The 27,176-nt window shown below is 40.0% G+C and overlaps 1 protein-coding gene across 1 annotated transcript in view; it reads left to right on the top strand.

Moving 5' to 3' along the window:
* Positions 1-418: 418 nt before the first annotated feature.
* The window catches only part of TOP6BL (TOP6B like initiator of meiotic double strand breaks), an 84,160-nt gene continuing 57,402 nt past the window's right edge, over positions 419-27,176 (top strand). Inside the window, exons 1-3 of the mRNA XM_055415435.2 lie at positions 419-525; positions 3,001-3,142; positions 12,132-12,185. Coding sequence (XP_055271410.1) covers positions 496-525; positions 3,001-3,142; positions 12,132-12,185 — 226 coding nt within the window. The 5' untranslated portion in view covers positions 419-495. The remainder of the gene's footprint in view (positions 526-3,000; positions 3,143-12,131; positions 12,186-27,176) is intronic.

Below are 27,176 nucleotides of genomic sequence, written 5' to 3'. Positions count from 1 at the left end.
GCAGCCCCTCCAGGAGGTGAGACTGTTCAGAGGTCAGGCACCGGCTTGGGAATCCCGCATCAGGCATTTCAGCCCCTCTCCAGGCGGAGGCAAAGGGCTGAGGGCTGCACCTCGCGGCAGGACCGTGGGAAAGTTCTTGAGGGAGGAAGGAGGAGTCGTGGCCTGGCCTCATTCCTGCTCGCCCACAGCCTCGGCTGCCACCCGCGGGCTCTCCCCATCGCCGCCGCGCGCCCAGCCACCCGCCCACGGGCCGCCGCGGCCCCTGCGGGGCCCTCCGGGGCACGCCAGGCAGGTCCCGCCGGCGCTCCGTGACTGGGGGGAGGGGCGCCGAGTGCGCAGGCGCGGCGGGCCGGTGGGCGGGGCGCGCGCGGGGGCGGGGGAAGGGGGAGGGACGGCGTCGGGCGGCCAGACGGGGGTGTGGGCGTGGGCGCGGGCGGAGGTCGCAGGCCCCGCGGGCGCCTCGCCACTGGGCGTGGTTGCTGCTCCCGGTGCGGAATGGAGGGGCTGGCCGTGGCAGTTTGCGAGGTGATGCCGGGAAGGGAGAGAAAGCAAAGGAGGACACTCTGAGGAGACGGGTCTTGTGAGGAGGCCGAGAAGTTTGGGCAGAGGGGTCTGGCGTTGCCTGAGGGAAAAGGAAGGTTCGGGAATGGTAGGATTCGGTTCAAGTCAGCCTCGCGGGTTGTGAGGAGCAGATGAGACGCGAGGCGTGGGAGCGCCTGGGCAGTCAAACCCGGGGGGCGCTCAGAAGTATTTAGTCAGTGTGTGTGGGGAGGGGCATGGCGGTCCGCTGAGCGCGGGTGTCGCCCCCAGCTGACGCCTAAGAAAGCTGCTCAGGAAACTCAGGGGTTTGCCACGCCTCAGCGGACGCTAGGGTTCGAGCTCGGATGGCAGCCCGTGCCGGGAGAGCGCGCGGTCAGCAGGGTGGGCGCGCTGGGGGGGCGAGTCGAGGCCAACTTGTGCTACAGTGGGGGCGAGGGAAAGCGGGTCAGGCCCGCGGGTCACCGGGGGTGTGGAGGGGATTCCTGGGTCAGGGCCCGGAGCGGCGGAGTGATGAGAACCTGAGGTTCGGACACCTCAGTCACCCAGCTCAGACCACCGTGGACCTGAGATGCTCTGGAGGGTGGGACTGAACACCTAGCACAGAGTGGCCGCTTTCGTTCATTCGAGACAGAGTTTTCACAGCCTTACCTGATCGAATTCTTAACTACTGACCTCGTAGTTAACTGTAAACCGTAGACGGATTAATTACTAGGCATTCAGTTCAGTCGCTCAGGCGTGTCCAGCGCTGCGACCCATGGACTGCAGCACGCCAGGCCTCCCTGTCCGTCACCAACTCCCGGAGCTTGCTGAAACTCATGTTCATCGAGTCGGTGATGCCATCCAACCATCTCATCCTCTGTCCTCCCCTCTCCTGCCTTCGCTCTTTCCCAGCATCAGGGTCTTATTCCAGTGAGTCAGTTCTTCACAGAAGCAGAACCCATAAGCTCTGGGTTCTATCCTAGGTTTTGTCATCTGTAAAATCTAAACCTCCAACTTTGTTTGACAACAAAGAAGGCAGGAAGATTGGGAAAACCTCTAGTACTAGCTAGTACTTAATTACTTGTTTGTTGTTTAATCACTGAGTCATGTCGGACTCTATTGCGACCCTAGGGACTGTGGCCGGCCAGGCTTCTCTGTCCATGGAATTTCCTAGGCAAGAATACTGAAGTGGGTTGCCATGTCTTCCTTCAGGGGATCTTCCTGACCCAGGGTTGGAACCCAGGTCTCCTGCATTGGCAGACGGATTCTTCACCACAGAGACAGATCAAATAGAACCATAGGCTACAAGAGGCTGACCTGATGGCACCTCGAGTTTTCCCAATCTTCCTGCCTTCCTTGTTAAAGAAAGTTGGAGTTTTAGATTTTACAGATGACAGAACCTAGGAGAGAACCCAGAGCTTCTGACTCACAGGCTAGTGTTCTTTTCCCTACTGCTGTCTCATTATGGATAAAGAAACTGCAGGAAAATCTGAACAGAGGGAGCACAGTAAGTCAGAAGATGTGTGAGGGAAAGTGTTAGACTGTAGAAAAGCCTGAAAACCATCCTTACAAACTGGTACAAATTAGGATCTTAGTTCCCATGTTCTCATGCTGAGTTCTTTCTGCCTTTGAAAAAAGGGGGGTGATAATTTTTGCTACAGGTACCTCAGTGTGGAAGTGTGAGTCTGCTTTCATAAATAATCATGGAAATTAAATACAATATACTTTATTTTAAAATTATCAATATTGAATGTTTTACCAAGATATCTTGGAGACCTGTTCAACTTAGTATATTGTGTGCAGATGACTTTATTAGAAATAATAGCTAATATTTATTAAGCATTTACTACCTAACAGGCACTGTGTTAAACATTTTGAACGTATTTTGCTTACGTTCGGCAGCCATCGTATGTGGTAGATTTGTCCTCATTTTTATAAGTGAGGAAGCGGTGCTACGGAGAAGTTAAGTAACTTGCACAAGGTCACATGCTAGTATTTGACTCATCAGGGTTTCAAACCCAGGTGTCTGCTTCCAAACTCAGTGCTCTTAACTAGTATTCTGACCCTGGGAAATGTTGATATAATGAAAAGTAAAGATTCACAAGCAGATGCCATTATTATTCATAATCTTCATGTTGACTTTTGTTTGGAAAGAGAAAAAGAAACAGGAAAAACAAACTCCCACGTATTTTTTCCAACTTATTATTTCCAGATGAATTTATCCTTTGAATAAAGCAATTTGTTGTCTTCATTTCCTGTTTTGGACATTGTGTTGAATTTCACTGTCTCCTTTTTCTGTCACTCACCTAGCTATTTCTTCTGTTTAGACACAATGCTTTGTTCTTAACAAATGTAAATCTGACATTTTGCAAGCAGAATATTATTTTTTGGAAATGAGAATTATTAACTGTATCATACAAGTTTATTATTACCATGATTTTTAAGGAAGATTGTGGTTTCTTTGAATTGTGCCCTTTCCAGATTTTGAAATATTTAATAATTTACCAGAGGTATGAAACAGCAGGAGTATCAAAGGGAGCATTGCTAGAAGGACAGCTAGTGATTTCCATAGAAGCATTAAATTCTAAGCACCAAGCAAATACTCTTCACTGTGTAACAACTAGTAAGTGGAGGAAGAAAAAATATTAATTTCAATCTGTTTTGTCATGTTTTATGTTACATTTTATTTAAAATTTTCAATTAGTGTTTTATCAGCTCCAGAACTGTTCCATAATTAAACTAAAATTGTTCCATAATTAAACTTAAATGGTTATGAAATAAGTATCTGGTGATAGATTTACAAATCTGTCATACAGGAAAGGTGAGTAGAATGACTTATCAGAAGATTATTTTACTGGTTTAAATTCAGGTTACTCAGAAACCATCTAACTCTTGCTCTTGGTTTTAACTTCCTTTTTCACAGCTCAATTACATTACTTTGAATTTTATCTCTTTCATACCCAGCCTTTGGTAGTTGGTGCTACTGCTAAGTCACTTCAGTCGTGTCCGACTCTGTGTGACCCCATAGACGGAAGCCCACCAGGCTCCCCTGTCCCTGGGATTCTCCAGGCAAGAACACCGGATCGGGCTGCCATTTCCTTCTCCAGTGTGTAAAAGTGAAAGTGAAGTCGCTCAGTCGTGTCCGACCCTTAGCAACCCCACAAACTGCAGCCTACCAGGCTCCTCCATCCATGGGATTTTCTAGGCAAGAGTACTGGAGTGGCTTGCCATTGCCTTAACTTGCAGTTAATTTGAAAATATATGTTTCTTCCATTTGGCTCTTATTATTTCATCATTTTTTGCCTGTATTCTTGGAAAGCTGATGCATTGAGTGGCCCTGATAACTAATTTTCTTGAATTTGTGAAGTGAAAACTTTTTGTCTTGCTTTTTTGGTGTGTGTGTATAGGTTTATTGAAGGATATTTGGGAATGAAGTTGTCCTGTCAGCCTTAGAGGAGTCACCCTGAGTCCCAGTTGAGACTGGATAGTAGGTTAGGCGTTACAAGACATTTCACACTTGAACTGAATGACCTGTCTTCTCTTTGTGTACCTAGCAGTATACATTTTCAAGAGGGGTGTGATAGTTTGGTTTGCTGTTAACTCTGCGTGAACTCCATTCTGACCGGACAGAGTTCCCACCATTCCTGAGAGAGGTAGTTAGCTACACGGTGAGAGTGATGTTTTTCTGCATATGGTTGTATTAGCTGGTACACTGATCATGATCCAATAAACTGGTCAGAGTGGCAGGGTGATTTCACTCCAAGCAAAGGACTTAAGCCACACAGCTTTTGGCAAGAAACTGAATTACACAGACATTTTGAGCCTAATGGACCGCTTCAGTCCATCTAGTATAAGGAGCATTTCTTTTCTGTTTATTGTCTCTGATCTTTATATTTTTATTCTTTTTGGCAGGAGGAAAGGTGATATGTGCTTGTCATGAAACATTATAACATTATAGAAGCATATACTATGGATGGGGGCTTCCCTCATAGCTCATTTGGTAAAGAGTCCACTTGCAATGCAGCAGACTCCAGTTTGATTCCTGGGTTGGGAGGATCCACTGAAGAAGGGATAGGCTATCCACTCCAGTATTCTTGGGCTCTCCTTGTGGTTCAGCTGGTAAAGAATCTGCCTGCAGTACGGGAGACCTGGGTTTGATCCCTGGGTTGGGAAGATTCCCTGGAGAAGGGAAAGGCTACTCACTCCAGTATTCTGGCCTGGAGAATTCCATGGACTGTATAGTCCATGGGATCGCAAAGAGTCGGACATGACTGAATGACTTTTACTTCACTTCACTTCATATTATGGAAAGTGAGACTCTTCAGTAATCTCACCCCATGAGATAATGATTAATATGCAATATGTATTCTTCTAGATTTTGCTATGCGTATGTTCAGAGTCTCACCAAGTGGATAAAAAACCAGATTGCCAGCATTCTGGAATTTGAGAGATCGGGGGTGGGAGGTTGTATCTTAGCATTCAGTGTTTATGTTCCCTCAGTCCATTTGTTTTTAATAGTACAACTTAAATTCCCAGGCCAGAGACCCATGCTTCTATCTTTTTACAGAATAACTTCTCCCCAACCCCTTACCAAATTTAGGAGGGGCCAGTCCTTAGAAGGCTGAGTGGAGAAGGGAATTTAAAGATTTTCCTACTTCTTAAATTCATTTTTTCACCTGACTCCTTAGTTTGGACCCCCACCTCTATTTCCAGAGGTTCCTGATAGTGCCAGTTTTGAGTTTTGGGGGATTTTTTTGTATATTTGGTATTGTTTCTTTACCTTCACCTTTTTTGGCTTTTCAGTTTTTTGGTTCTTGAGACCTAAATCCTTTCCCACTAGTTCTTTGGCTTTTCTGTTTCTATTAGGTTGGTGCAAATGTAATTGCAGGTTTGGACCATGAATTTTAAATCCTTACAACTAGGCTCAAACATATCTTTATTAATTGAAATCGGAACCATTGCAATCAACAGATTTTTGCCAAATGAGAAATAAGTTTGTTTATTCCTATAGTGTAAAAATCTGTGCTTCAGGATTCGATGAACTCTTAGAAAGCATTTTCTTCCTCCTGCTGGTTGTGGAGGCATTTTCCCTGCAAAAACTTGTCAAGATGTTTGAAGAAGTGGTAGTTGATTGGCAAGAGGTCAGGTGAATGAGGCAAAATGTGGTGGTCCAGTTCATTCACCTTTTGAAGCATTTGTTGTGAGATGTGTAGTTGGGCATTGTCATGGAGAAGAATTGGGCCCTTTTTGTTGACCAGTGTGGGTTGCAGCTGTTGCAGTTTTCAGTGCATCTCATTGATTTGCTGAGCATACTTCTCAGATGTAATGGTTTTGCTGGGGTTCAGAAGGGATTGTCCCAACCCAGGGATCAAACCAATGTCTCTTAACATCTTCACTGGCAGGCAGATTCTTTACCACTAGTACCACCTGGGAAGCCCCAAGAAAGCTGCAGTGGATCAGACTGGCAGCAGACCACCAGTGACCGCGACCTTTTTTTGTTGCAAGTTTAGCTTTGGGAAGTGCTTTGGAGCTTCTTAGTTCAGACATGGAGCTGGTTGTCTTATAAAATCCATTTTTCGTTGCACATCACAATCTGATCGAGAAATGATTCATTGTTGCATAGAATAAGAGAAGACAACCCTTCAAAATGACAATTTTTTGATTTTTGGTCAGCTCATGAAGCACCCACTTATCAAGCTGCTTCTTTGTTGCAATGTGCTTCAAATGCCAAGCAATCATAGAATAGATGACACTGAGTTCTTTGGCAACTTCTGTAGTTGTAAGAGGATCAGCTTTGATGATGACTCTCAATTGGTTATTGTCAACTTCTGATGGCTGGCCACTACAGTCCTTTTCTTCAAGGCTCTTGTCTCCTTTGCAAAACTTCTTGAACCACCACTGCACTGTCCATTCATTTGCAGTTCCTGGGCCACATGCATTGTTGATGTCGTGAGTTGTCTTCATTGCTTTATGATCCATTTTGAACTCAAGAAAATGACTTGAATTTGCTTTTTGTCTAACATCATTTCCGTAGTCTCAAATAAATATAAAATAAACAGCAAGCAATGTCATTAGGAAAAAAACAAAACAAGAAATGAGCTTTAAAACAATGTATAACATAACTTCATTTAAAAATATATCTCAATATCAGACGGTAAAGAATTGCCTGCAATGCAGAAGACAGGTTGATTCCTGGGTCCAGAAGATTCCCTGGAGAGGGGAACGGCTACCAATCCAGTACTCTTGCCTGGAAAATTCTATGGACAGAGGAGCCTGGTGGGCTACATCTTTGGGGTCGCAAAGGGTTGTTGGACATGACTGAGTGACTAACATTTTCACTTTTTTTTCCTTTCCAATATCAAATGACAAAGGCAACAATGCAAACCTTCAATTGCTTTTGCACCAACCTGATACAATTTTATTAAAGTCATCTCTCTTATTCTGTATCTTTGTGGGTTTACTACTTCTAAAAATATTCCTCTTCTATTGTTTTATTGAGATTTCAGGAGGGAGTAAAAGTAGATATGTATGTTTAATCTGCCATCTTTATCTGAAAGTGAGTGATGTCATTGGCCTGAAATCTCTGATGATGAAGAATGACATATTCATTACCTAGTGTTGCTGTAACAAAGTACCACAAACTGGGTGGCTTAAAACAAAGTAAATTTATTCTCTTACAGTTATGAAGGCCAGAAGTCCACAATCAAGATAACAGTAGGGTTGGTTCCTTCTGGAGGCTCTGAGGGAGGAATTGATTCCTTAGCTGTCTCCTACCTTCTGGTAGTTGCCAGCAAGCCCTTGGTGTTCCTTGACTTGCAGACATAGGACACCAGTTGGATTTAGAGCCACCCTAATCCAGTATGTGGAAGGAAAGTTATGACCAGCCTAGATAGCATATTAAAAAGCAGAGATATTACTTTGCCAACCAAGGTCCGTCTAGTCAAGGCTATGGTTTTTCCCGTGGTCATGTATGGATGTGAGAGTTGGACTGTGAAGAAAGCTGATCGCCGAAGAATGGATGCTTTTGAACTGTGGTGCTGGAGAAGACTCTTGAGAGTCCCTTGGACTGCAAGGAGATCCAACCAGGCCATTCTAAAGGAGATCAATCCTGGGTGTTCATTGGAAGGACTGATGCTGAAGCTGAAACTCCCAATACTTTGGCCACCTCATGCGACGAGTTGACTCACTGGAAAAGAGTCTGATGCTAGGAGGGATTGGGGGTAGGAGGAGATGGGGACAACAGAGCATGAGATGGCTGGATGGCATCACCGACTCGATGGACATGAGTTTGAGTGAACTCCGGGAGTTGGTGATGGACAGGGAGGCCTGGCGTGCTGTGGTTTATGGGGTCGCAAAGAGTCGGACACGACTAAGCGACTGAACTGAACTGAACTGAATCCAGTATGACTTCATCTTAACTTGATAACATCTATGAAGACCCTATTTCCAAATAAGGTCATATTCACAAGTGTTGGGCCTTAGGTCTTCAAAATCTCTTTCAGAGGCACATAATGCAACTCACAACAAATCAGAAAATTTTCATGCTGGAATGATCCATCTGTGAGAAGCTGAGAAATGACTATATATAGTTTTTCCTATCATTATTGAAGGCTTTAACAATTCCAGTGTTTCCCAAAATGTGTGTTACAGGATGTTTATATGAATTTTGAGAAAGGAGTTATGCAGTCATCTAAACTTGGGGAGTGCTGGTTAAAATCAAATGAATTTTGTTATTTTGGATCTCAGAACCTTTAATATGCCAGCATGGACTGTGAATCTTTAAAAATGGGCTCTAGTATATAGCATTTCCCAAACATATGTAACCTTGTAGTTTTTTTTAATCATCTTTTTTTGTTTGTTTTTAACCTTTTAAAAAAAGTTTTCTTTATTTGATTTTTTGATGTTCTGGATCGTCATTGCTGCGTGGGCTTTCCTCTAGTTGCAGAAAGTGGAGGCTACTCTCCAGTTGTAGTACACGGGCTTCTCATTGCAGTGGCTTCTTTTGTTGTGGAGCATGGGCTCTAGGATGCGCAGGCTTCAGCAATGAGCTCAGTAGTTGCAGCTGCCAGGCTCTAGAGCACAGGCTCAATAGGTGTGGTGCACAGGCTTAGTTGCTCTGAGCCAGGTGGGATCTTCCCAGATCAGGGATTGAACCTGTGTGTTCTGCATTGGCAGGCGGATTCTTTACCACTGAACCACCAGGGAAGCGCTTAAGTCATCTTCTGTTCTATAAAGATAATTTGGGGCAATGTTGTTACTTAAAAATACCTGTTCTGTCATCTTTACATTTGAAGGATAGCACTTTATTACTTTACTTTAGTACAGAAAGATTGGAAGCATAGCTGAAAATCTGTGGAGCAGGCAGGATGATTGTTCTCCCTGCACGTGTTCACCCCAGGTGATCTATTTCCAACGATTTGTTCATAGGATACTTGTTAAAACTAAGAAAGGATGTTAGAGGAAACAGTGTGAGATATGCAGTTGAGAAGTATCATGGACATGCTGTGAGACATACAGGTTGTGGTTTGTTTCTTGTAAATATTCTAGCTTCTCACTGATCTCTAGTGTCAGCCTGCCAGCAGCTTCCCAATCCCTGTCCCAGTGGCAAGTCACCCACTCCTTTAGTTCAGAACTAGTGTATACCTGTGAAGAACACTAAGTTTAAAAATGCTGTTTGTTAAAAAATTCTTAAATTTTTGTTAAAGGAATTTTTCATTTAATTTAACTAAATTGAAATAGCCTCATGTATTAATAGCTAGTAGCTACTGTATTCGGAGAAGGCAATGGCAAGCCACTCCAGTACTGTTGCCTAGAAAATCCCATGGACAGAGGAGCCTGGTGGGCTACAGTCCATGGGGTCGCTACTAGTCGGACAAGACTGAGCGACTTCACTTTCACTTTTCACTTTCACACATTGGAGAAGGAAAGGGTAACCCACTCCAGTGTTCTTGCCTGGAGAATCCCAGGGATGGCGGAGCCTGGTGGGCTGCCATCTATGGGGTCGCACAGAGTCGGACACGACTGAAGCGACTTAGCAGCAGCAGCAGCAGCTACTGTATTGGGCTTCCCAGGTGGCGCTAGTTATAAAAAACTAGACTTAAGCTGCTGGATTTGATCCCTGGGTTGAGAAGATCCTTTGGAGGAGGGCACAGAAGCCCACTCCAGTCTTCTTGCCTGGAGAATCCCATGGACAGAGGATCCCGGTGGGCTACAGTCCATAGGGTTGCAAAGAGTTGGACATGACTGAGTGACTTGGCATGCACGCACGCACAGCTGCTGTACTGGACAGCACACATTTGAAGAATGATATTGCCTCTTACTCTGGATCAGTGATTCTCAACCTTTTTCCCCTGCCAGAAGAATACATATTTCTTGAGGTATAGACACATTTCCATTGGTTCTTTGGGCAGTGATTCTTAGATTCTTAACTATGGGGTCACATCACTCTGGGGGAAGGCATGTTCGATTTAGGGAAAAAAGCCTCCAGGTGGTTCTGATCTTCCCCACCCTCTTAGGGGCCTGTTTCCTCACTTACCGTCTTTCTCTGAAGAATTATTGTTCTAGGTGTTCTAATGTTCTGATTTAGAACTCTTGAGTACAGAAAATTCTTACCTGATAGTCTGATAAAGAGTAAATTTACTAAAGACTGAATTGGTTAAAAGACCAGAAATGTTAATTGAATCTTATACTGGAATATGACATTGGCATGAGATACTCTGGTTATTAGCCACAGTTTTCAGTCTTCCTGTGATTTTTTTCTATCAGGAATAGATAGTAATATCCAAGAGGCAGCCCTGGTATTTAATATGGGTAAAGGAGTTGCTATTTGGTTCTCGTTTCTTAAGAAGTTATTCTGCCCCTGAGCAGTTGTAGCCTCCAGTACTTCTTTGGTGTTTTTTGTTAGTTGTTGTTCAGTCACTAAGTCATGTCCAGCTCTTTGTGACCCCATGGACTGCAGCATGCCAGGCTTCCCTGTCCTTCACTATCTCCCAAAGTTTGCTCAGATTCACGTTTATTGAGTCGGTGATGCCATCTAACCATCTTATCCTCTGCTGCCTTCTTCTCCTTTTGCCTTCAATTTTTCCCAGCATCGGGGTCTTTTCCATTGAGTCAGCTCTTCGCCTCAGGTGACCAGAGTATTGGAGCTTCAGCTTCAGCCCTTCCAGTGAATATTCAGATTGATTTCCTTTCAGATTGACTAGTTAGATTTCCTTGCAATCCTAGGGACCCTCAAGAGTCTTCTCCAGCACCACAATTTGAAAGCATCAGTTCTTCAGCATTCAGTCTTCTTTTGGTCCAACTCTCACATCCATACTTGACTACTGGAAAAACTATAGCTTTAACTATACGGACCTTTGTCGATGAACTGATATCTTTGCTTTATAATACACTGTCTAGGTTTGTTACAGCTTTTCTTGCAAGGAGCAAGCGTCTTTTAATTTCACAGCTGCAGTCATCGTCTGCAATGACTTTGGAGCCCAAGAAAATCTGTCACAGTTTCCACTTTCCCCCCTTCTGTTTGACATGAAATGGTGGGACTTGTAGGGAAAGAGCAAAGTAGTCAAGAAAGCGATGGTCAAGCTCTCTTGCCCCACGTTCTGTAAATACATGGTTATGTAACAGCTGAGATCACTTGTAAGAGCTCTGCGCATGCCTGTCACAATGTACTGGCTTGGCCACAGGCCATTTTTGTTGTGTAAACATATATAAGCTCCACCTGAAACGCAATTGTGTCCGCATTATGGCTGTGTTGTGGCCGAGTTACGGTGTGTCCTCTGGGTCAACCATGAGAGACTACAGCATGTCCGCTGCTGCCATGGCTGCCATGACTGCCATGGCAGTCAGGAGAGAATAAACATGTCTGCAGTTTCTACGGCTCCTTGAGTTTTCTTGCAGTTTCCAGGCTCATGCCTCAGCGAACAGTGAGATACAGCAAGACAGGACCTGATGCCGGGATCTTAGTTTTTTGAATATTCAGTTTTAACCAGACTTTTCCCTCCTCTTTCACCCTCATCAAGAGGCTCTTTAGTTTCTCTTCACTTCCTGCCATTAGAGTGGTATCATCTGCATATCTGAGGTTGTTGATATTTCTCCCTGCAATCTTGATTCTAGCTTGTGAGTCATCCAGGCCAACATTTTGCATGATGTACTCTGCAAAGAAGTTAAATAAGCAGGGTGACAATATACAGCCTTGACGTACTCCTTTCTCAATTTTGAACCAGTCAGTAGTTCCATGTCCTGTTCTAACTGTTGCTTCTTGGCCCAAATATTAGTTTCTCAGGAGCCAGATAAGGTGGTCTAATAAGATCATCTTTCATCTTAGACCTATGTCTTTTAAGAATTTTCCACAGTTAGTTGTGATCTACACAGTCAAAGGTTTTAGTGTAGTCAGTGAAGCAGAGGTAGATGTTTTTCAGGTATTCCCTTGCTTTCTCTGTAATCCATGAAATTTTCTTGCTTTCTCTATGATCTCTCTGATGGTCATTATTAGTGACCATCTTTTAAATATTCTGTATCTATCAACAGTGATTTCAGGCTCCCATATGATTCTTTAGATAAAATCCATTTAATTGCTTCATTTGTGATACTTCTTTGTATTCTGTTTCTTACAGTTGCTGCTGCAGGAAGCATTTATGGTGGTTTGGTCCTCAAGAAGTTCCTTAAAGGTAAAGAATTATACCCAGCTTCTACGAGATTAAGTCTCTTCCAGTCAATAAATTTGGTATTTTCTGAAACAATATATACTGAAAGATAGGGTTGTCAGATACAGCAAATAAAATTATGACTCCCGCTTAAATTGGAATTTCAGATAAATTTTTCGGATACACCTTTATAAATTTCAGATATACCTTTTAGTATACATATGTTTTATGCAATAGTTTATCCTGTAGAAAGATGATCTATAAAATTGTATGCTAAGTCACTTCAGTCGTGCCCGACTCTGTGCGACCCCATAGACGTAAGCCCACCAGGCTCCCCCGTCCCTGGGACTCTCCAGGCAAGAACACTGGAGTGGGTTGCCATTTCCTTCTCCAATGTGTGAAAGTGAAAGTGAAGTCGCTCAGTCGCGTCCGACCCCTAGCGACCCCATGGACTACAGCCTACCAGGCTCCTCCATCCATGGGATTTTCTAGGCAATAGTACTGGAGTGGCTTGCCATTGCCTTCTCCGAAAATTGTGTAGATACAGGAAAAAAATTGTCTAGGCCTAAGGCAAGATCGGAGAAGACAATGGCAAGCCACTCCAGTACTCTTGCCTAGAAAATCCCATGGACAGAGGAGCCTGGTAGGCTGCAGTCCATGGGGTCGCTACGAGTCATACATGACTGAGCGACTTCACTTTTACTTTTCACTTTCACACATTGGAGAAGGAAATGGCAACCCACTCCAGTGTTCTTGCCTGGAGAGTCCCACGGACGGGGGAGCCTGGTGGGCTGCCGTCTATGGGGTCACACAGAGTCGGACACGACTGAAGTGACTTAAAGAAGAAAGGCAAGATACCTAGGTTACTCTTCTCTAAATACTTTCCATACAACCTCAAGGGAAGTTTTCCCAGATGTGAAATACAATCTTTAGTAAAGTATTTGTTTCCATCTATCTCAGAGAAATAGTATATGAATAATGCTTTTACTATAAATCATTTTGGCCAGTTTTAACACTGTTTTACACATGTCAGATTTGGTATGGTTTAGGCATTCTCAGTGACCTTGATTTTAGAAGTTTTTTTTTTCCTTTAACTTGAGAATAATCTACAGTCAAAGGACATGCATTAGTTTAAGGAGACCAGAATGATTTGAGAACCTCTGTGCTTTCCTTTTTATCTTTTATGGCTGTGTGGTTTATAACTATTATCCAGTGGGCCTGTCTTTTCCTAATGAGTGCTAAATTTACAACTTTTACAAAATAATTTTTTAAAATAAACTTTTCCCAATTAAATCTGAAATATAAGTAGATTGTAGTGTTTTTTTAAACTTATGTTGTCATTCTTTAAGAAAATATGCCATGTATTAAATATAGAAACAATTGTGAAATCACCATTGGACTTTTAAAAATGGCATGGTTTCTTAATGCTTTTTAAAATACAATCAATTTAAAATTTTAATTTATACCTAGATTTCTAGCAATTCAATTGCATGAAACCAAAGTACCTGCCTTTATCTTGGTCATATCAAAGAAAAAAAATACCGTATGTATTTTTTGCAACTCACAATATGAAAGACTGAAGACATAAACATATAGGAAACAATTTCTGCTTTTTGAAACTTCTTTTTTGAAGTAGTTTTTAGTTTAACCATGGGGATTTAAAAGTGCTTGCTTGTTAGTTTAAGGGTCATCAGGTGTATTCCCATTCGCCTTTGAAATTTTCTTGGCCCTCTGAATCTACTGATACTTGCCAGCTGTCTGTACCCTGGATCACTAATAGACTTCAGCTTTTTGCTCTGTGGTTTTAATTTGTTTATATTCTGCTTGGTGTGCACACATTTAAAAGCAGTAATTATTAAGGAAATGTAATAAAACAAAAAATAAATTGAGATTTTTGTTCTTCACTCTGTAGGAGATATTCTGTGGGAGCTTAGGTAGAATTTTCTCCCTGTGGTGACAATCAAAATGATGATTTATTGAGTATTTACTGCTTACTTAACTTTGTGCTTGACACAGAGGGGTTACACTGGTAAACATGATATATTTGTTTTCTCCTCTTAATCCCACATTTAAGATATCTTAATTATTTAATTATACTGCTTCCCAAAGCCAATGCCTGGAAGAAAGAGAACTGGCTTACTGTTCTGGAGAGTTTGCTGCAATTCCTAAGACTTTTAGGAAATCTGAATTCAACTTTAAGAATCATGAATTGACTGCCTCAAAATCATCCAGTCCATTTATCAATCTTTTAGTTCTCTGATTTTTTGGATTATGCCATTGAGATGATGCAAAGAGTGGAAAGATCATTCTTAATGCTGCTGCTCCATTTAAGTGTGTGAAAGTGCTTTGAAAGAGATGAAAATTCATAAAAATAAAAGAGAATATGTCATTAACACCAGGGAGGAGAAAGACTGTTTCCTATAACTTAAACCTGTATGGCACAATGAGTGGTTAGATCATACATAATGTATGATCGATCTTTGACTAATATTTGTGAAAGTGCTTTGAAAAAAGTGAAAAGCCATCTAAGTACAAGGAAATGGTTTTATGGTAATTGTTAACACTAGGGAGAAGGTGTTGAGTATAGTTTATGGAATAACCATCTATTTATTATGCTAATACAAACTTTAGACAATTTGTGTCTTTTTGACTTAATTTGTTATATTAACAAATTTTGTGCATATTTATTTAAACTATTTTCATATCCTTGTGATGAAGTTGAGGTGGCTAACATTTGTATAAAGAGGAAGTACTGCACATCCAGTACACAGTAAAAGTTGAGTCATTTGCTCATCACCAGTCACATTTAGTGGCCAACTTTAGCCTGTCTTCTCTCCAGCTGTTTAAGCCTCATTATATTAGCTTCCACTTGATAATGCTATTTATTCTTACTAATTAGTAACAAAAATAACTCAGTGAAGGTCACAAAGGAAATTGTCCAAGAGTAAGAGTTGAATCCCTTAGCTCTCTGGTTTATGTACCATTAATTTTGCCTTTATTACTGTTGTTATTTAGCTGTCCTATAACATTAGCAAACTGATTTAAATTGTTCCTTTAGCAAATCTTTTCACTATTAATTAACTTCATCAGTATGTCTCTGGTGGCTGATGGATTAACCATCAGATTTCCTGGTGATAAAGAATCACATACCTGTACAAAATTAATAGTATGCCTCTGAATTCAATTTGTTAACTGTTAAATCCTTTTCATTGCTCAGATGATTTCTTTCGGTGTCCAAAATAAGGTCTCCCCTCTCTCTAGGGGAACTTTTTCTCTGGCTCTTGAATACTTTAGATCAATTCCTATACAAACAGGCTCATATTTCTGGGTGTTTTCTTTATGTTGGATTAATAAACAACAGATGAGATGATTAGATAGCATCACTGCCTCAATGGACATGAATTTGAGCAAGCTCCAGGAGATAGTGGAAGACTGAGGAGCCTGATGTGCTGCAATCCGTGGGGTTGCAAAGAATTGGACACCACTTAGTGACTGAACAACAGCAACATCAAAAAACAATGACCAAGATAATCTCCCTGGTTTCCTACCTCTCTAATGGTATGTTCTTTTAAAATTTTCTTTCTTCTTTGTCCCTAATGATTTGTACTTTTGTCCAGTAAATCTTCGTTGAGTCTCTGCCTTGCCACAAGGACATTATAATAAAATACAGCGTGAAAATAAAATATTGTGTGATAAGTACTATGTAGTGCTTCTTTGGTAACACAGAGGGTATTCCCTAAAGTTTAGTCACCAACATGCCTTTCTTCCCTTTGTTATTCTTCATCATTGTTCTACGTTTACTTCAGATGTGTTCTACTTTTAAGGCTTTAACTGTCATTTCTGTGTTGACGAGGCTTGTTTTTTCTCTCTCTCTAATGTGTTTCCAGCTTTGATTGTCAATTAAATTATTCCATTTGAGGGTTCCTCTGAAATATCATATGCAGCATATCTAAAACAGTGTTCATTTTTTCTTTCACTTGCTGTGTAATCTCCATTGATGTTAGTATCTCCAGTGATACTAACATTTTCATGATTCTCCAGGCTTAAAATTTTTAGCTTTTTGTTTTCGAGGGGAGGGGGAGGCATCTCCTTTGCTTTTGTCCATTATCTAACATAATTGAATTTTTGGTTAATTCTGCTTTTATCAGTTCAGTTCAGTTCAGTCGCTCAGTCGTGTCCGACTCTTTGCGACCCCATGAATCACAGCATGCCAGGCCTCCCTGTCCATATAGACATAGCTTTATGTCCCTCCCTTGTGCTGTTCTATGCCCAATTGCTTAGTCAATGTCTTTGCTATCCTTTGGACTGTAACTTGCCAGGCTCCTCGGTCCATGGATTTTTCAGGAAAGAATACTGGAGTGGGTAGCCATTTCCTCTTCCAGGGGCTCTTCCTGACCCAGGGATCGAACCCACATCTCCTGTGTCTTCTGCATTGTAGGCAGATTCTTTACTGCTGAGCCATCAGGGAAGCCCCATGTTCCTGTCTTAATGACTCCCAATTGCTTATTAAAATAAAACACCTCAGATTCTATTTGAGGTTCTCTGTCAATTAGAATAATCTTCTGTACTTTGAAGGATGATGCTCATTAAGATAAATTCTTATGTGTTAAAAAATTCATATCCTTTCATATCAATATATGTACTACTATTCTTCATAGTTATCCATTTATGTAGAAGTTATTTACATATGCCTTTATGAGTATACTTATCCATGTATGTAGAATTAATTCTATCATAAATATCTATTTTGTGAAACATGATAGTTTTAACTCATTCTTACCCAGATCTAGAAACTAGTTCCTAACATGTCCTTAGTGAAGAAAAGAAGGAAAAGAAAGGTAGAAGAAAGTGATGAGAGGGAGGAATATGAAAAAAGCCATATAAAAAGTCTATATTTCATCACTCTCATGCTTATTGACATAATTTAGCTCTTTGCTAAAATATAGTTTGGCCAGTTATTTTTAAAAAATGTTCATATATTTTTCCCAAATAAAATTTACAGCTGTTCTTTTTTTTTTTTCCCTTCAAAAGACTAGATAGGAATAGCAGCCCATGAAAGCAGGGAAGATGACTTTGCTGTTGATGTACGGTTATATGGTTATGATACTTGAGCTTTTGCCTCTTTCCTGCATTCCACCATTTGGGCATCAGAGAGAAGACTTCAGTTTTGTCTTTTTTTGTTAATTTGTTGGGAATGGAGGTGAGGAGTTGTGCTTTTCATACCTTAGAGAGACTGATGTGTCCAGGCTTGCTCAATGTTGAGTGAGAAACTCACAGTGGTGAACTCTTAAATGTCTGGCTCAATAGATATATTTAAAATCCAAGATTCTCATATTCAAAAATTTAAAGTCTATTATAATTTTATATCTTACAAGGTCAACAGCTCTAAATCTCACTACTTATCTAACACTTTTTCTCCCACATATGTGTTCTGTAGACATGACCTCATTCTCGAGAGACAGGTCAGACATAAGTTGTCACCATTTCTATTTCAGAGATGAGGAAACTGCGACTTACCTCAGTCTCTGATATTAAGTTTAGAAGTCAGGGAAGGATTTGTGGACTTAGGTCATTGTTTATCCTGTGAGTCCACACTTAATCTGCAGGTTTTTGATACATTCTAAATAGTCTCTTGATGCTAAATTTGCATAACACATGGTAAGATTTTATAAAGAGAAGATTGAAGATCAAAAGAAGTTAGAATAAATCAATTTCTCTTGTTTCTTTAATATTTAAATATGCCCTTTAATTGGCTTGAGGAAGTTCTCTTTTAGTCCTAACTTGTTGAGTTTTTATTAGGAATGGATGTGGGCCTTTATCAAATATTTTTACACATTTATTGAGAAGATCGTATGATTTTTCTTCTAGAGTGTTAATATGCTGAATTACGTTGATTTTCAAGTGTTAAACCAACTTTGCATTTCTGGGATACATCCCAGTTGGCCATGATGCATTATGTATCCTTTTTATGTATTGTTGGATTTGATTTGCTGACATTTTTAAAATAATTTTTCCATCTGTGTTCATAAAAGATACTTGTAGTCTTCTTGTAATGACTTTGTGTTATTTTGGTATCAGAGTAATAATGACTTCATGGAGTCAGTTGAGATTTATTCTCTGGTCTTCAATTGTCTAGAAGAATTTGTGTGGAAGATATTATTTCTTCCTTAAATATTTGATGCAATTCATCAAATGAAGCTATCTGAGCTTGATTTTTCCTTTGTGGGAAATATTTTAACTACAGATTCAATTTCTTAGATAATTCCAGGTCTGTGGAGCTTATTTATTTATTTTGAGCCAGTGTGGGTAGTGTTTACCGTTCAAGGAATCTGCTCATTTCCTCTAAGTTGTTGTATTTGCTGGCGTAAACTTGCTCCTGACATCCCCTGTTACCCGTCTGTCCCTCTGACACTTGCAGAATGTCTCCTCTCTCACTCCTGATGTGGGTATTGCATTGTTGTTCTCACTCTTCCTCGCTTTCTCTTTCCTTAGCCGGTCTGGCTAGAACCATATTCTTTCTGTTGTGCTCTATTTCATTGATTTTTCACTCTGATCTTTTATTCTTTCCTTTCTTCTGCTTGTTTTGGATTTCTTTTGCTTTTCTGTTGCTAGTTTTTTAAAGTGGAAGCTGTAATCATTGATTTGAGACAATTGCTTTTTATGCTGAAGTCATGATACTCTTTTAAATAGTTCCGAAGTTTTAAAATTGTATATTTTTATTATGATGATGATTAATCTAGAGTTTATTTTTATTTATGATACAAGTTAGGAATCTAATTTAAATCTTTTCCTTTCCCCAATAATTTGTGTTATTTTTCTGTCATAAACCAGGGCTCTGTATATGCTTGGGTTTGTTTCTGGGTGTTCTAGTGTTTATGTCTGTCTTTAGGCCAGTATCATAGAATCCTTATTTCCTAAACCTTTAGAATTAATCTTGTTCTATGGTAGAGCACATCCCCCCTCCTTGTTCTTTATCTATTTCTGTTCTTTTTTAAATTTTTAATTGGAGGATAATTGCTTTACAGTGTTGTATTGGTTTCTGCCATACACTACGTGAAATCAGCCATAAGTATACATGTCTCCTCTCAACTCCCTCCCACCCCCTCCCCATCTTGTCCCTCTAGGTTGTCACAGAGCACTGTTCTTGTTCTTTTCCAGAATTGTCTTTGCTTTTTAAAACCATTATCTTGCCTGTGAGTTTTAAAATTAATTTTTATGAAAAATCTTATTGTGATCTTGATTGTTGTTATTCTGAATTTTGGGGCTTCCCAGGTGGTGCTAATGGTAAAGAACCCCCCTGCCAATGCAGGAGAATAAGAGATGCAGGTTCAATGACTGGGTCAGGAAGATTCCATGGAGGAGGGCATAACAGCCCATTCCAGTTTTCTTTCCTGGAGAATCCCATGGACAGGAACCTGGTGGGCTACAGTCCATAGGGTCGCAGAGTCGGATGTGACTGAACTGACAGCACACACACACGTATTCTGAATTTTTAGGTTAATTTGGTAGCAGTTAGCACTTTTATAGTAGTGTTTCTATCTGAGTTGGTATACTTTATCACTTATCTTCTTTTTTAAAAAATGTTATTTAACTTTGTCACAACTGGGAGGTAGGCGCTATCATCTCCAGTATATAGGTTCTGTAGGAGAATAAGGGACTTTCCCAGGAGCACCTGGCTAGTAAAGCCAAAGCCTACCCGATTCCAGAGGCCATTTTGCTAGATGTTGTTATTTTGCTTAAAATATTTTTCTGCTCTCCCTATGAAAGAATTACACTTCTTGCCCCATTGATATAAAGCTGGGCCATGTGACTTGCTTGGGCCAGTGAAACGTGAGTGGAAGTAATGTGTACCACCTCCTGGGAGAAGATTTAAGAGCCAGTGTCATAGCTCATTTTCTTCTGCTGTGAGGCTAGGATGTCTACAGTGGAAGGTGCTTCTTAGTATGGATCCTGCTTTAGGTTGGATCCTTTTTGTTTTGCCTGGTGTGCTGCAACCTCTTAATTAGTTTCTAGAGTTCTCAAAAAGGCGATTTGATATTGTTGTTAAGTTTGGTATCTCCAGGCGGGAATGAGAGCCTGAGACATGCTCTTCTGCCATCTTGAGGACGTCACTCCTATTTAGATCTTTTTTTATGTTAACTTCCCTGGTGGCTCAGACAGTAAAGAATCTGCCTGCATTTCAGGAGACCTGGGTTCAATCCCTGGGTGGGGAAGATCCCCTGGAGAAGGGAATGGCTACCCACTTCAGTATTCTTGCCTGGAGAATTCCAAGGACAGAGGAGCCTGGCAGGCTACAGTCCACGGAGTCACAAAGAGTTGGACAGAACTGAGCGACTAACACTTCACTTTTATGTTAACACTTTCTAATTCTTTTCATAAGTCCTAGACATCTTTTGTTGTATTTATTCCTAATGTCTTATAGTTTTTGTTGCTATCGTGAGTGGTATTCATTTTTTCAGTATTGCTGACTTCAACTGTTACAAATCTTGATAATTTATCTGTAGGTTATCTTGGATTTTCTGTAAGGACGATCAACGCATCTCTAAATTCTTACTGTTTTTTCCTTTTCATTTTAACTTCTTGTATGACATTTCTTTTCCTTGTTTTATTGCATTAGATAGAACAATATTAGTACTGGGTAGAAGAGCACAGGTGATATTAGGCACCTGTGTCTTGCCTTTCTTTAATGAGATTACTTAAAATTCTATTATTCAGTATGATTTTATATAGTTTCTTGGTATTTGCACCTTGTCAGGTTAAGGGATTTGTCTTCTATTCTTAATTTGTCAATAGTGTTTGTTAGAAATGAGCATTGTATTTTTAAAGTGCTTTTTCTACATCTTTTGGGATTATGATATGGTATTTTAAATCTTTACTAGTTATGATTATGGTGATAGACTTTCTGATAAAAAGTCTTGTGGGATGTATAACAATTTTATCATATAATTATTCCATATCCTGGATTTAGCTTTTGTATTTGTATTCCTGAAGAGATTGATTTATACTGTCCTTGTCCTATTTTGGTATCAAGATTATACTAGCTTTGTAAAATGAGTTATCCATTTCTGTTCTCAAACATTTTGTATCTATTTTGTGAAAATTTGGTAAAACTACCCTGTAAAAAGAAAATTTGAACCTGGTATTTTGGGGGTGGGAAGAGGCGGAAAAGGAATTCTTTTTGATAATGAACTTGTTTTCATATTGCTGCTAAGTCACTTCAGTCGTGTCCGACTCTGTGCAACCCCATAGACGGCAGCCCACCAGGCTCCTCTGTCCCTGGGATTCTCGAGGTAAGAACACTGGAGTGGGTTGCCATTTCCTTGTCCAGTGTGTGAAAGTGAAAAGTGAAAGTGAAGTCGTTCAGTCATGTCCGACTAGTAGCGACCCCATGGACTGCAGCCTACCAGGCTCCTCTGTGCATGGGATTTTCCAGGCAAGAGTACTGGAGTGGGTTGCCATTGCCTTCTCTGGTTTTCATGTTAAGTTTTCTGTTTCTCCCAGAGTCAGTTTTGGAGGTATAGTTGATCCTTGTACAACGTGGAGGTTGTGGTGCCAATCCCCCACACAGTTGAAAATCTTCATACTATTATCTCTGCTTCAAAAACAGATGAATTGATAAATGACTCATCCAAGGACAGGAAGCTGAAACAGTTTAGATAGAATTGGACTCAAACCCTAGTTCTTCTGATTCCACATAGTGCAATTGTTAATCAGTTGCAGACTCTTCCGCACACTTAAGTGAAGACCTATAAAATGAAAATGCAGTTACTATAGTTATTGAAAAGAAATAGGTCTGTAAGTGGGCCCACACAGTTCAAATGCATGTTGTTCAAGGATCAACTGTATATGTTTCTTTCTAAAAATGCATGCTTGCACACACATATTGTATTTTATTCTTTTCATTCATTCATCCAGTACATATTTATTGAGCACCTGCTATGTGTTAGGTATTTCATCTTAATTTTCAAATTAATTGATATTAAGTTATTTATAGTATTCCTTTTTGATTTAAAAATATTTTTACTCATCTCTTTGGGGTTTTTATCTTGGTTTTTGTGTTTTTTTTGCCTTCTCTTCCTCTTGATGGTGGTAATATAACACTAACAGCAAATATTTCAAGACCTGTTCCAAGTCACAAATCTAGTAACTGAGTGGGATATATAAGCCTAGACAGGCTGGGTCCAGAGGCTTTGTCTTGGGCACTGTTCCGTAGTATTTTGGTCTATTTTGCAGTATACTGTTTTGCTAGAAGTTTGACTACTATATTAGCTTTTCAGATAATCAACTCTATTTATGCTCAACAAATGCTTAGATATTAATTTTTCTTTTCCTTTGACAACTTCTCACTTCATTCTCATACCACTTGAAGAAATCTACAGCTTGGGTTGTATTTGGTGGTTGAGTTCTCAAGGTTATGTGAAGAGGCATGTATAAGCTTGGAAGAATGATCATGTTTTCCTCCCGTTTTCAGTCTGCATCTTTTTGTTTGGAGTAGTGTGAGGCTTAGGTGCATATTCCTTTGTTGGGGACTTGAGTGATCACATCCTTGTGACTTGTTTGCTTGCTGGTGAGCCAGCGGGATATGCAGCGACAGCTCTTCATCTCTGCTTTTTGAGGGAGTTAATGAAGATTTGACACTATTTCTGAAAGTTTGTTGATTCTCTGTTAAAATGTCCTGCTTTCTATTTCCTTTTCTAAAGCACGTCCGGAATTGTTTCCCAATGTGGAAATAATTAGCCAATTTAACTAATGACAACAAGCCACAGAGCCAACCAAAGAACTTTTCATCTTTTGGCTTAATTTACCTCATTTCTTTAAGATGTTTGGTATAACTACTTTGTTCACTGGTTAAAGGCAAGAAAACCAAATAGTTACTCGTCTGCTGAGTCTCTTGGGAAATAACAATGATAAACAACCAACTCCTAACTTTTGCCATCATCAGAGAAATTATTTTTAAGTGGAACTTTTTGTTACAGAGCAACATAGCCCATTTTAGAAAATTAGGGGAAAATAGGGAAAAGGTAGAAACTTCTCATAAACTTCCATCACATGCATTTTTAATATAGCTGTCATCACAATACATATACAATTTTGTCATACTACTTTTTTCCACTTAACATGTAAGCATTTTTCATGCTATGACAGTCTCCTAGTAATTATTTTTAATGGATAAGTTCTCCATAAGATAAATCATAAATTAATTAACCATTTTATACTTTTAAGCTTTTAGGCTTGTTCTTTCTTTTTTACCATTACTATGAATATATATTGTAGTGATTAAGAACTGATACTGTATGTCCTTGAATAAGTTATTTGATCTTTGAAAGTACCTACCTCATAAAGCTGTTTTTAGGATTACATGAGGTAATATACATAATGCATGTAGTATAGTGATTATTCTGAGTACATAGTTTTCATTAAGTGATAATTAATGTCCCTGGGATAAGCATCTTAATGCATATAGCTTTTTGCTTAGTTGAAAAATTTAGGATTAACTTCCCAAAGTAGATTTAACTTGATCAAAGTCTATATTTTTATGGCTCTTGAAATGGCATTTAAAAGGGTTGCATTATGTAATAGCATTTGTAAATACTGGCTTCCCCAGTGTCTCAGTAGTAAAGAATCTGCCTGAAATGCAGGAGATGTGGGTTTGATCCCTGGGTCAGGAAGATTTCCTGGAGAAGGAATTGGCAACCCACTCCAGTATTCTTGCCTGAGAAATTCCATGGACAGAGGAGCTTGGTGGGCTACAATTCATAGGGTCACAAAAGAGTCTGACACAACTAAACAACAGCAATATGAGATATTAACTTCCTGTACTTTGCTAGCATTAGGAATTTCAATGACTTAAAACTACTTTAGCCAGTTTACTAGTTAATGAACAAGTATATAGTTTTTGTAAAATATTTATTTGGCTGTGCCACATCTTAGTTGAAGCATGAAGGATCTTTTAGTTGGGGCATGTGGGATCCCTGACGAGGGATCAAACACAGGCCTCCTGCATTGGGAGTGCAGAGTCTTAGCTATTGGACCATCAGAGAAATCCCTATAGTTTTAATGTATATATTTTTTGAAACATTTTATGTGTTTACTGCCTATACTTTCTTTTTTTCTGAACTTTTCCCATATTTTTAGGGAAAAACTTCTAGTTTAAAATAAATTCAATCATTATCTGTGTGCTATGGTTTGAATGCCAGCAGATTTGGAAACTCAGCAGTGGCCACAGGACTGGAAGAGGTCAGTCTTCATTCCAATCCCAAAGAAAGGCAATGCCAAAGAATGCTCAAACTACCGCACAATTGCACTCATCTCACACGCTAGTAAAGTCATGCTCAAAATTCTCCAAGCCAGGCTTCAGCAGTATGTAAACCGTGAACTCCCAGATGTTCAAGCAGGTTTTAGAAAAGGCAGAGGCACCAGAGATCAAATTGCCAACATCTGCTGGATCATGGAGAAAGCAAGAGAGTTTCAGAAAAACATCTATTTCTGCTTCATTGACTATGCCAAAGCCTTTGACTGTGTGGATCACAATAAACTGTGGAACATTCTGAAAGAGATGGGAATCCCAGACCACCTGACCTGCCTCTTGAGAAACCTGTATGCAGGTCAGGAAGCAACAGTTAGAACTGGACATGGAACAACAGACTGGTTCCAAATAGGAAAAGGGGTACGTCAAGGTTGTATATTGTCACCTTGCTTATTTAACTTATATGCAGAGTACATCATGAGGAATGCTGGGCTGGAAGAAGCACAAGCTGGAATCAAGATTGCCGGGAGAAATATCAATAACCTCAGATATGCAGATGACACTACCCTTATGGCAGAAAGTGAAGAGGAACTCAAAAGCCTCTTGATGAAAGTGAAAGAGGAGAGTGAAAAGGTTGGCTTGAAGCTCAACATTCAGAAAACAAAGATCATGGCATCTGGTCCCATCACTTCATGGGAAATAGATGGAAAAACAGTGGAAACAGTGTCAGACTTTATTTTTTTGGGCTCCAAAATCACTGCAGATGCTGATTGCAGCCATGAAATTAAAAGACGCTTGCTCCTTGGAAGGAAAGTTATGACCAACCTTGATAGTATATTAAAAAGCAGAGACATTACTTTGCCAACCAAGGTCCGTCTAGTCAAGGCAATGGTTTTTCCCGTGGTCATGTATGGATGTGAGAGTTGGACTGTGAAGAAAGCTGATTGCCGAAGAATCGATGCTTTTGAACTGTGGTGTTGGAGAAGACTCTTGAGAGTCCCTTGGACTGCAAGGAGATCCAACCAGTCCATTCTAAAGGAGATCAATCCTGGGTGTTCATTGGAGGGACTGATGCTAAAGCTGAAACTGCAATACTTTGGCCACCTCATGCGACGAGTTGACTCACTGGAAAAGACTCTGATGCTGGGAAAGGTTAGGGGCGGGAGGAGAAGGGGACGACAGAGAATGAGATGGCTGGATGGCATCACTGACTCTGTGGACATGAGTTTGAGTGTACTCCAGGAGTTGGTGATGGACAGGGAGGCCTGGCGTGCTGTGATTCATGGGGTCGCGGAGAGTTGGACACGACTGAGCGACTGAACTGAACTGAACTGATGGTTTGAATGTTTGTGTCCTGCTTAAATTCATTTGTTGAAATCCTAATGGCCCATGTGATGGTATTAGGAGATGGGACCTACAGGAGTAGCTTAAGTCATGAGAGTGGAGCCCTCACAAATGGAGTTAGTGCACTTAGAAAAAGACTTGATAGAATTCCCTAGGTTCTTCTGCCATATAAGAATACAATGAGAAGTCTGCAATCCAAAAAAGAGAGCCCAGAACATGGCCATGCTGGCACTATGATCTTGGACTTCCATACTCCAAAACTGTGAGAAATAAATTTCTGTTGTTTAGAAGTCATTCAGTCTGTGGTATTTCATTATAGCAGCCCAAATGGAATAAGATACTGTATAATTTGTATTTTTAGGCTTGACACCATACTGTACAAATCATTCAGATTCACTATTATAATGCCATTTTGCATAGTTGGCTATGGAATGATAGAGCTAATGTAATGATTTCCTAAATCTCATTTTCTTCTAATACTTTACTGATACATGAATATCACTGTGGATGTTCTTAAAGAATCAGAATATTATCTAAAAATGTCCTTTAAATCAGCAGTCCCCAGCCTTTTTGGCACCAGGGACTGGTTTCATGAAAGACAGTTTTCCCATGGACCAGGGGTGGGGAGATGGTTTCAGGATGATTCAGGTGCATGACATTTATTATGTACTTTATTTCTCTTATTATATTAGTACCACCACATATCATCAGACATTAGATCCTCGAGGTTGGGGATCCCTGCTTTAAACAACAGCTATTTGTTTGATGATGTTCTTTTCCAAATGAAAACTGTCTATACATATATACTGAATGTCTTTCTCTACATATAATATTCATAGAATTTAATTCACTCTAAATAGGCATATATATAGTGATTAAAAACAAAAGCTTTAGAGTCAGCCAACCCTATTCTTAAATCTCAACTTTTACACACTATTTAAAATAGTTCTGTTTGTAATAGCATCAAAATACATGAAACACATAAGGATAGATTTAACATAAAAAATAAAAGATTTCTGCTGAGAACTGTAAAACATTGCCAAGAGAAATTAAGCAGTATTTGAAGAGATATATCATGTTTATAGATTGGAAAGTTCAATATTGCTAAGATGTCAGGCAAAGGAGAAAGGGAAAGATATATACCCAGTTGAATGCAGAGTTCCAAAGAATAGCAAGGAGAGAGAAAACCTTCTGCCTTAAGTGAACAATGCAAAGAAATAGAGGAAAAGAATAGGATGGGAAAGACTAGAGATCTCTTCATGAAAATTAAAGATACTAAGGGAACATTTCATGCAAAGAAATGCACAATAAAGGACAGAAACATTAAGGACCTAACAGAAGCAGAAGAGATTAAGAAGAGGTGGCAAGAATTCACAGAACTGTACAAAAAAGGTCTTAATGACTTGGTTAACTATGATGGTGTG

Source organism: Moschus berezovskii, chromosome 25 (genome assembly GCF_049115385.1).
Source record: "Moschus berezovskii isolate FMDL1 chromosome 25, NW_MosBer_1.0, whole genome shotgun sequence".
Classification (NCBI taxonomy): domain Eukaryota; kingdom Metazoa; phylum Chordata; class Mammalia; order Artiodactyla; family Moschidae; genus Moschus; species Moschus berezovskii.
The sequence above is the reverse complement of the archived record's forward strand: the minus strand, read 5'-3'. Positions and strand labels throughout refer to the sequence as shown.